The sequence below is a fragment of the Castanea sativa genome, chromosome 8, assembly GCF_040712315.1.
Source record: "Castanea sativa cultivar Marrone di Chiusa Pesio chromosome 8, ASM4071231v1".
NCBI lineage: Eukaryota > Viridiplantae > Streptophyta > Magnoliopsida > Fagales > Fagaceae > Castanea > Castanea sativa.
The window spans coordinates 40,834,386-40,846,315 of record NC_134020.1 but is presented as its reverse complement, the minus strand read 5'-3'; the positions used below and the strand labels follow the sequence as shown (position 1 = coordinate 40,846,315).

The following is an 11,930-nucleotide window of genomic DNA, read 5'->3' as shown; positions in this document are numbered from 1 at the left end:
ATAAAATAGTATCATAAACAAATTAAATTAAGAAATAAAAAGAGTCCTAATTCTTCCACATACAAAAATAATAATAAATAAATAAAAAGAGTCCTAGTTCTTCCAAAATAAATAAATAAATAAAAAGAATCCTAGTTCTTTGCCCCAAAATCAAGTGGTCATACATTCTAAGTAATGCTATCCACATAACAAATTTTATGAACTTTTTTTTAATTTGTTGAGGTGAAAAATTATGAATGTAACAACCATTTCATTTGATCACATCACAAACACCATTTTTATTGTAAACAAAGTCACTCTTTGACAATTTAACCATTATAAAAAATCATTTTTGAATTTTTTTTAGTATATTTTTATTTTATTTAAAAAAAGAAAAAAAAAGAAAATTTATTCTTTTAGTATATTTTTATTTTATTTTATTTTGAAAATGAAAGTACATTTTTAGTCTACCTTATCCAGTCAAGTCCACATTTGATTTCACCCACAGGAATAAGAAAATAAAAATAAAAATAATATATATATCGAGAAAATTCTCTCTTTAAAAACTTTAAACTCTCTGTCTCTCTCTCTCTCTCCCAACTAAACCCTTTTGAGGACCTCTTTAACTGTCAGTTGTCGATGAATTATCAACAAAAGTAAGTTCTTCCCAAATATACTGATGTATATGCCTCTCTGATTCTTCATTTTTTTTCTTATATATTTGTATCCTTTCGTGTATTACACTTCCATATTCATCTTGGTTGGTTCATAGCTGAGAAAACGCTGGAAAGCAAAAGAATGAAACAACTTTGGAGTTGTATTTTTCTTCTTCTTTGTTTTGATATAATTTAAAGCATATCAACTTCAAATTTACTAGTTTTGTTGAATTCTCTTGTCCTTAACAAGGTTTGAGTGAACAACCTGTTAAAATGATCAAGAATTTGTGAATTTCGTAATTTTCATTAATGATTTGTGACTTGAATGGTGATTTTATTAATTTGAAGGTATACTACCATGTAGAGTAATGATGGGTTGTGATAATTTTTCAACACAATTGAATTTTTTTTATGCAAAGATTTGATTTTTAGCTTAGGTAAGCCTAGAAAATTAATTGGGTTTTTGCTGATTTGTTGACCCATTTCCATATTGGTGGTCTCTTCTTGATATATAGCTGTGTAATATTGGCGGCAGGTTAAAAACTGAATGTGTAAGGTTTCTATTGTGGCTAAAAAATTGTTCAATTTGATGACATCTTGAATTTCTCAACAATGGATTTCGGGTTTCTTGGTGGTCTTCCATGGTTTAAGGCCCAACCAAACAATGATTCAGTGACAACCCTTAGTTCCATGAGTGCCATAGTTGAGCAACCTAAACAAAAAGCTCTTTTTGGTATCAAGTTGTGGCAATGGTCCCTGCTTTCATTTTTTCCATGGGCATTCAATGCTAGAGATAAAATTCGAACACCAACTACTATCAATAGAGGGTTAAAGAGGCGAGCGCAACCCCGCAGGGCTATTGACAATGAAGGCGTTGTGGCTTTACGCTTCAGACCATATGTTTCTAGGGTTCCGTGGCATACAGGTGCAAGAGCATTTCTTTCTCAGTTGTTCCCACGGTATGGACATTATTGTGGACCTAATTGGTCGAGTGGGAAAGACCATGGGTCTCTAGTTTGGGACAAGAGGCCAATTGATTGGTTGGACTTCTGCTGCTATTGTCACGATATTGGTTATGACAGTCATGATCAGGCCGAGCTGCTGAAGGCTGACTTGGTGTTTCTTGAGTGCTTGGAGAGGCCACATATGACTACGAAAGGAGATGCTCGTATTGCTAATCTTTATAAGACGATGTGCATTACAGGTATTCATTTCATAAAAACCCTGTTCTTTAGTATGGTATACATTGCATTATGATTAAGCACACAAAAAAAAAAGACATTTTGTTATGTAATTCTTTGTTGTGGTGGGAGGAGGTTGTTTTCTTTATGGGTATTGATCACTTTGCCTTTTGCTATTGTTCTGATTGTTATGTCCTCATGCTTGGCAGGTCTCAAGAATATACTAATACCTTATAGAAGCCACCTCGTGAAGCTACAGTCTGGACAAGCTGTGATTGATTTTGGATGGCTAAGCAACATAAAATGGAGAAGTCGGAATTTTCAGAAAACTAAAAGATCTGTCATGAGTTCTGAGACATAGTGAGCTATGCGTCACAGTTAACGAGATATGGAATTGAAGCAGATCATCTGTAAAAAGTATACTTGTTCTCATTTTCTAGTCTTTAGTTCGTTCTGAAGCTTTTCTCTGTGAGAGCTACAGAGCAACTTAGGATCATTGTCCTTGTTGGAAAATGTCAAATATCTGAATCTAATTTGGATTTTCCTGAAATACATATAATTTACATAACTGCCTTTACTGCTATTGACATTGCTACCTTATGATTATTAAACATTGAGAGTTAGTAGTCTACGTCCTTTCACTCTACCAATTGGTCTGTGTCCATTCTTAATAGCGTACTTATTTATATATGCTAATTTTACGCTTATGTCAAATGCTGATTTTCATTTAGTGATAAATTGGAGCCTCATAGTTAATATCCTTTTGCTATTTAAAATTTGAAGATGTGAATCATCTTTAGACCATGTCTTTCCACAATCTAATTGTACTGTATGCACTATGTTTGGCTGTAAATATGTGAGCTTTTATTGTACACTTTGTGCGTGAATATGCATTTGCATGTGTTTATGTTTGTGTATTATTGGTCTTTGATAATGTCTCAAGCCTTTGCTTCTTTTCTCTTTCCCTTGCGTTAAAAAGTTAGCTGTTGTCAGCCTAAAGTTCGCTAATTTTAATTTTATGCCAGCATGTCATCTATATGCTGTTTACCAATCTGAGTTGACAATTAAGACAGTGGTGTATTATCTCCCTTGGTGCTGTTACAGCTTTGATTGGTGATCTGAAAAATAATTCAGTGTGGGTGACTTGGATCTAGCTGATTCTAATATCAAAACTCTGATCCAAATTAGTGGATTATGGCTTAGGGAATTTGTAAATAGACTGATGATATAATTTCTCCTTAATGATAAAAGTTTACTAATTTAGGAAGGAGGATCTTAGATCACAACTATGATTTATAGAAGTAGGCTATGATTATATTTTCTTCAATAAAATACGTTATTTATCAACAAAAAAAGAAGAAGCAGGCTATGATTATGATAAAAGCTAAATGAATTTTATCTGGTAGTACAAATTACCACCACTCTGTGCTCTTTTTTTAATTATAGGTATCTCAGGGTCTTTTTTTAGGAGAGAGAGGAAGAGGGGGGGGGGGGGTGTGGAGGATAAATATAGGTCTATCAATTCTATATCATAACCCAGAAATTTTAGAGTTTTTGTCATTTTGTGTGTACTATAAAATCTAGGTAGTAGTTATGCAAAAATAAAATAAATAAAAATCTAGGTAGTCTGTCATTGAGTTCTAGCTCAAATGACACTTTCTTCGGAGACTGATGGAGACTGAGATTATGATAATTTTGATGTTGATATTCGCCTAAGTAAAGCTTTTGCAGTGGTTGTTTGTAGAGACGATTCAGGTGAGTTACTGTTTCTACAATCCAGTTTACTCCATCTGACCCTTTGATTGGTGAAGTTTCAGCTGCTCTATAAGCAGCAAATCTGGCACTTGAAAACAAGCTCAAGTTTGTCTTTTTTGAGGAGACTAAACATCTTTCTGAAGCAGTGCAATATCCATTTCCCCCACTCTTGTCTCTTGAGCCAACTGTCAAAGAAATTTAACCTACTCTCTCTTCTTAACTTTGGTGGGATTTTATTTTTGTTCCACGCGATATAAAGTTTTGACTCACAATTTGACTCGTGGAGTTGGCTTTTCGTAATTGAGAGGGACCCTTACCATCTCTTCCCTACCTTCTTGGGATTTTGTCCTAGAGGTTGGAGATGGAGAGGGTCCTCCCATTCTTCTTTTTTGGGAAATCTATAATGCGTCGGTTATATATATTTACCCTCTCACATGAGAGTGGACCCTATACTTGTGGGACTCACCTCATGTGAGAGGGTGCATGCATGTAGTTGAAACATGTAATACAACCTCATTCTTTTTCTTCTTAATAATACATTATTGGCTAAAATGCAAAACTGACCCTTTAACTTTTTTTCAATTTCATTTCAGTTCTCTAACTTTACTTTCGTTCATTTTAGATTTATTCAATTAAGACATTTCCGTTAACTTTTGTTAAATTTTTTGAAGAAAAAAAATCTAGAAAATATTTTTCAATTATTAATTGATTTTTTTTAATTTACAAAAATTTGAAGAAAAATTTATAAAATTGAAAAATTAATCAAAACGTATAACAAAAGTTGATTGAAAAGCCTTAATTGAATTAATTTGAAAGTTAGAAGACTAAAATGAACAAAAGTAAAGTTAGAGGACTGAAATGAAATTTGAAGAAACTTAGAGGGTCAGTTTTGTATTTTACCCTAGATTATTCTTATTTACTTGATTTGGTTTGGAGGGTATTTTACTTTTTTTGGTTTGATTGATATTTGTACCTAGTGTTCATTTGACTTGATTAGGTTTCATTTTATAGAACATCTAACAGGATTCGACACAAGACATGGAGAGCACAATGAATTTTGAAAAATCATGACAATACAGTGGGGACATGATAATTAACTAATTAATTAATATTTTTAGGCATATTTATATTTATATTTATTTCTTGTTTTAAAAATAATGAATGGCCATCAAAATGTTTGAAAACATCACTTGTACCCATAAGCTGATGTTGAGATTGTAACACACAGAAAATGCATATTTCATGCCTTTGTATTTTGCCCTCTAATCTTTATAATATATATTTTGAAATTATCAGGAAAAAATTATAATATGTTTGACTTTTTAAATCTTGGCTCTGAACATTGCTTCAAACTGCCAATTAATTTCCTGGTAAGTGATGGCAAATACACTCAGGCAAGTATTAATTCATTGAGTAAAACTGATTTTTGATATCATCTTTTTCTTTCTTCTGTCTTAATGTTATATTTTGTTGTGACCATTACTGTAGCAATAGGAGTAAAGACTAAAGAAGGATAGTCAAATAGATAGTGTCAAGAGCATTGATATTCACACGCTGTCGCAGGTGATGTTGTATTAATGTGGGGGTTTAGAGAATTTTAGGATCAAGTAACGTGGGGGTTGATATATAATGATTAATGACTGGCTTTTAATGTCATACCTTTGATCTAAATTAGTGATAAATGGCTTAGGAATAGAGGCTTATTTGTAATCACTTATGTAGCACAGTTCGACCTAGTAAACACCAAATGTGTTACTTAACACATGCTCGCACGACACGCATTTGTTCAAGTCAGTCCACATGCTTGATATACTTAATTAAAATCTAATGCCATGTTTATCTGTAAAGTTGCTCATCAAAGTTCATTCATGAGCTGGAAATCGTAGATTGAGCTTCAACTTGAAGAACAAAGCCATGATTTGTGTATTTGTAGTTGTTAATATGCATATTAATTTGCAGGCTAAACTTTATCGCCTTTCAAGTTGTCCTAAACTTCTTTTTCAAACAAAAAAGTTGTCCTAAACTTAAAAGTTTTCAATCATGCAAGTCACACTAAATCCATCCTGTTTTATCTCATAACCTTAACAGCTACACATGCATTCAACTAAATCGTTCATACTGTTTTGTTTTTTGTTTTAAAATTTGGTTGTTGGCCTCAATGAAGATATGACCAAGCCTTGGATGCTTGATACTTCCTATCATGAGACCTTGCCACAAATATTAATCTTTCTTGTAAAGTTTCTTTCTTTCCACTTCCAATTTAAATTTATTGGGCTAGATCAATCTAGGTCTAGGAGTTGACATGTTTGACTTCTTTGAATGTAAATACTAGTTTGGGAGAGCTTTTTATTTATTTATTGGGTTTTAAAAATAAGTTGGATAATTTAAATATATTTTTAAAATTTTGAATACAATTTTAATATATAATTGTCTGTTTGAAAATAACTTATTTGACTTTTTGCTAAAAATTTTTTACTGAAAATGTGTTAAAATATATTTCTACTTAGAAAAAAAAACAAGAAAACGAAAAAAAGAAAAAAGAAAAAAGAAAAAAGAAGCTATACATAAAAGCTAAAAATTAGCTTATAATCTCTTTCCAAACAAAAGTATATATAAAAATGAGAGAAGAAAAAGCTCCAATGCATAAACATAATGAAAGCATGTAATAATCACTTTAAGACAACATTGGCAAAGAACTTGTAAGTTTTATTTTGTTTTTAATTTTGATATAACATTCCTTCTCCCTTTCTTTTTTTTTTCTTTTTCAATTTTTATCAAAGTTAAGATATTTTTCTACTTTTATTAGTACAAAAATTTCAAATTCTTCGTGCCAACTAGTCTAGTCAGTAGTCATGATATTTTGAAAATAGGGTCTTTCCCTTTTCACGGTTAAGACTTGAGAAACTTTCAAAGTGCTGTCTAACCAAAATTAAGAAAAGTATTACTATGATCGTGAAAAAGAGGGGCAAAAGTCAAAAACACCTATTGTTAGTCTTAGATATTTACATGGTTTTTCAATTTGATTCATTGAGCTTGGAAAGTTCAAGTCATCAACCATGTAAAAAGTCATAACTACATCATTCTGTTAGTAAAATGTGAGCTAAAGTGTTGACAAAACAATATATATGATGTGAGTGAGATATTATATTGTGTGAGTGTGATTAAGATCGTTTATTTTTGTCGAAAGTCTTGTAACTCAATTTATTAACGTTTACTGATATTTTTAACAAAGATATCCAACTTTTAAATCATTTCACCTCTAATTATTGGATTATAAAAAGGAAAAAGAAAAAAGAAAATTTTATTTTCTTGACTTATCATCTATATTGTATTACAGTTGAAGAATAATTAAAATCTAAATTAAATTCAAATTAATTTTTAATTTTTTTCTAATTTAATTTTATTTATTTTTGTACCAAATGATTCATTCATGATACACAGTGAGAAAACCGAGATTATTATCTCATCATTACTACTAGTATTAAATATTTCTGTGCGACCACCGCGCACTTTATTATGATGGTCATTCCACAAACACACACACACATATATATACTTAAACTAAGTTATAGTATAATTTTTAAACTTAACTGTAAGTTTATTGAGATGTTATTATGTGTGGTATAATTTATTGAGTTTTAAGTAAAAACTGATGTGACAATCGCTTATTAGATAATGTAAAACATGAGTTTTATATGTTGTACTTATCGAATTCATACGGTAGATGAGATTATTAGTGACACTATTATTTTTTCTTTCCTCAACTTTACAGTCACAATATTGAGAACGAAACTATCATATAATGATTTCAAAATATAAAAACTTGTAAATTTCATATATTTTGTATGTGTGCGCGCATATATATGTTGACATATTCAAATCATTTTCTTTATCAAATTTTGTATAATTTAAGTTTTTTATTTAATAACGGGTAAAAATATTCCTAAAGCGGTCATTGTCAACCTCCACCAAAACACACGACCGTAGCAAATTTTCTGAGAAAGCTCCATAGTCAGTGTTATGAGTAAATTTCAACCTCAACCTAGGAAGATTAAAATCAAATCAAAACTCATCCACCAAACCAATGACACAAATCCACCATTATTACCAATGGAATGGAGTAAACAAGTCCCTCTCTTCAACTCGACAATTAATGCACAACCCACACTGCCATCGACACAAACCTATCATCACTAATGAAATAATAAACAATGCTGTCTCTCTATCTCAATTATTGCTAAACGAACCCACACCATTAAAGGCTGGCAAGGCATGGGGAAAAAGAAAAACCATTCTAAGCATAAAAAGAATGGGGAAAAAATGTCCCATTTTGAGTGATACATTTTATTATTTACCAATTACAATAACACATTACTATTATATATATTTTTTCTTTACCTATCAAATAACTACATTAAAGGAAAAACAAAAAAGGACAAATGACACATACTATAATTGATTTTATTTTTTAGAGTATGTTTGAAAACAAATGACATTCTATAATTGATAAAATATTAAATGGAATAGAGGATTTTTATTCCGAATTTCATTGGCATTTTGAACATTGTAAAGCTAGCTGCTAGACCAATGAAAACCTTAAATTTGGGCAAATTGATTGAATTGTAGCTAACTCAATGATAATTATCTTAGCTATATGTCTAGTCTAATAATATAAGGCTCTTAGCCATACTATGACAATGCTTTGAGATTTTACTATTCACATATTGTTAAAGAAATGCTTCAATAAGCACAACTTATTTTACAACAAAAATTATATATGTTGAATTGGGAGTATATTATTAATTCTCATTTGAGTTTATCACTGATACTGTTTTATTATTTACCATTAATAACATGCCAATTTAGACAGTTATAAAATTGATTGTCAATTTTGTTGTGCTCTAAACTTATTCATATTGTTTCAACAACTTCATATATTTGATTATTTTCCCATTAACGAAAATAAATATATATACCTTAGTGGGCTAAGAAATAGGACATGATTGTGATAATATAGATGGATATATATATATATATATATATATATATATTTTTTTTTTTTTTATAAATAGATGGATATTATTAGTTGGCTAGACATAGCATCTTCCTTTATCTCTTAACTCTTAACTCTTAAGTAGTCTTACCCAGAACCTTCTCACAAAAAAAAAAAAAAAAAAAAAAAGTAGTCTTACCCAGAAGAGGGGGTGATTACAACGACCTCTAAACTGCACAATCCTGACCGTCCAACTGAAAAGGAAAAGCATTTTGACGGCTGTGATCGTAGCGCTTGGATTACGTACAACTTGCCAACTGAGTAAAGCGCCACGGTTTCAGCAATGCATGTCTTATATGAAAGAATGGACCCACTCATATTCATTCCCACAACTGAGTCAGAGCTTCATAGGACTCTTACGTGATACACACTGCCTTGATAGAGCGTGCAATAGCTACTCTTTTTTATTTGTTTTCCCTTAATAACCATAATATTTACTTTCAAAAAAAAAATAACCATAATATTTTTCTTATTTATGATTTAATTTTTTTTAAGAGAGTTTTTACTTATGACGTCTGCTCATGATGATAACTTATTATCATCATACCAAAACACCAATTAGATTGGATCTCAAATTCCTTATTCAATTATTACAATTTTTAACAGTTAAGCTAATTTAAACCCCCATTTATGACTTAATTAGGGTTGTTCAAAAAAGATGAACTGATTGGTAACCGACCAAAATTGACTATCAACAATGGCTACCAAAGACGTCTACCATGGTGGTTAGGATAAAAAAAAACATAAAAAGCGATGTGTTTCGATTGTCTTAAAAAATGCCTAGTTCTCGTATTGAATGGTATAACTTGATTATTATTTTTTAGATCTTGACCAAGTTAGAGTGGCTATAATCCCCTTCTTAAAATTGTGAAATGCACCACGTACCTATAGAAAATGAATAATGCTAGAGATATAAATTATTTTACAAACTACTGATATGGTGAGTGTTTATTGGTAAATAAAAAAGTGATATTAATGGTGGGTCTAAATGAAAATCAATAAGAGGTTGACTATATTAACATTTTGTAAAAATATTGTAAAATAATTGTGTCTATAGCATTGCTCATAGACAATATAAAATATGAAATCTTATCATTGACAATATAATAAAAGTAATGTCCTAAAATGTTATGCAAGTGTCTATCTTCTGTGAAATAAGTATCATTACACAAGTGGCTACCCTTTTATTAAAATTTTTTTTTAGAGAGTTTTAACTTATGGCGTCCGCTTTTGATGATAGCTCTTATCATCAAACCAAGACACCAGTCGATTTTTGGTGTAGGTAGGAATTGAACCCTAAATTTCTTAAACTTTTAGAGATTTTACCAGTTGAGCTAACTGGAACCTACCTATTTATTAAAAGCTTGAATAAATTACAAACGTTCTAGTAATGTTGACAAATTAAAAGATAAGAACAAGTTAGAAGTATGCCAAAAATAGAATATTTGTAGTTTTCTAAATTTGTTTAAAAACATGGTTTTCATTTCCATTTACGTATAATTATAACTCAAGTAATGATTGTAAATAGTGAAGTGACTCCAAATGAAGACGAGTAATGCTATAAGTACAAACTATTTTATAATATTTTTATAAATTGTTGATGTGACTAGATTCTTATTGGTTTTCATTTAAACTCATTATTAACATCATTTTTTTCATTTGCTAATAATCATTTACTACATCAACAATTTGTAAAAAATTTTGTAAAAAACTTTGTATTCCTGGCATTATTCATATAAAATTGAGTCCTGGCATACCCAACAGAAAAGTCATTAATGATATTATTATTTGAAATGGTTATAAATATATTACTAGCGACTCAAATTAGAGCCCTCCTAATCCCATGCACTAACGAGTTTGGTGGTGTCATTAATGTTATTTTGTTTTTTGTTTAGAACAAATGTGATTTTGTTTTTGTAGCAAGGACAACTACACTTTTATCTATAGAAGGATAAGAGACATTACTATAATATGATGATAATTACTTTAGATAAAGATTGAAGGCTTAGTTCATATCTAAAAACAACCAAAATTAAATACCCAACCTCACAAAATCGGACTCCCGAACAAACCAATACAGGAGCCTGGATTCTCAACATCTCAACATGCAAAAATAGTGTATAATCTCTACCGATCATCAAAAAAAAAAGAAAAAAAAAAAAGAGGGTATAAAATCTACTCGTTGCTTCTGACGTGCAATAGTTTTGGGTCTTTTGGCTAGCATTTTGTATTTTTTAAAAACAGTTATTTATCTCTTTTACTTGAAAAATAAAAGAAAGCTAATTAAGAGTTATGAGAAGGATACGAGAGGATTGATTAAAATAACATAAATTATATATAGTCACAAAAGGTTTAGAGTTGTTTTGGTATTAATTATTAAGAATGTCGTTGTTAGCTCGTGTCATCACTCTCTTTTAAAAGAAAAATTTATCAAGTCTATTATATTAGAAAGTAATAAAAATGAATAAACAAACATTTTTTTAATTGGCTCATACCTTACTATACCAAAAAAAAGAAAAGAAAAAACTAATGGATTACAACAAAAGAAACCCATCTTTAAGTACTACTTTCTTTAAAGAAAAGAAAAATAACAAAAGCTCCCATAAAAAAAAAAAAAAAGAAGCTCATTGGGTTTTCACACTTTTACCTGAACTTGAAAAAAAGAAAATGAAGAAAAAGAAGAAGGAACGGAGGTCATTTTAAAATTTTAAAGATAGGAAAAGCTAAAGAGATCATAAATATTAAAATCATACCACTAGGCGCGTGAACAACATCACCAACACCTATGAGTAGATGAAAAATAAAATTTTATACTCATTAATGTATTAATTTATTTATATACTAGCACTAATTTAGACTTTTTTTTTTTGTTGAGAAAGCACTAATTTAGACTTTAGAGCATACATTTTAGACGACAATTATAATATAATTTATATATATAAATTTATTTTTTGAAATTGTTAGAAATTATTACATTCCAATGTAGTCCTTGTTGCTAGACTGGACAATACACCCTTGCATAGGAGTTACCATTTGGACTTAAACGTTTCAATTTCTATTATATAACGAGGAGTGCTGCGTTTATAATAGTTTCATAATAAATTATATATGGTAAAGTTTCTGATGGTTGTATAAGAGATCTGTGATTCAATCCCCACATATACCGAAAACTTATTAATGTCTTGGTTTGATGATAAAAAGCTATTATTAGGAACGGATACCATAGGTTGAAACTCTCTAAAAAAAAAAATGGTAAATTATTATTGGTTATAATTTGAATCTACAATTTAAATTACATTTTTGCTC

General features: G+C 30.1%; 1 protein-coding gene across 2 annotated transcripts; it reads left to right on the top strand.

Moving 5' to 3' along the window:
• Positions 1–528: 528 nt before the first annotated feature.
• On the top strand, positions 529–2,466 carry LOC142606697 (uncharacterized). Of its 2 annotated transcripts, none has more exons than XM_075778031.1 (3): positions 529–635; positions 1,171–1,839; positions 2,026–2,466. In XM_075778031.1, the coding sequence occupies exons 2-3, from the start codon at positions 1,248–1,250 to the stop codon at positions 2,175–2,177; spliced, it is 744 nt and encodes a 247-aa protein (XP_075634146.1). In that variant the 5' UTR covers positions 529–635; positions 1,171–1,247; the 3' UTR covers positions 2,178–2,466. The 2 variants fall into 2 exon arrangements, with proteins under 2 accessions (XP_075634146.1, XP_075634147.1); XM_075778032.1 differs by having other exon boundaries at positions 553–635; positions 1,151–1,839.
• Positions 2,467–11,930: the final 9,464 nt, after the last annotated feature.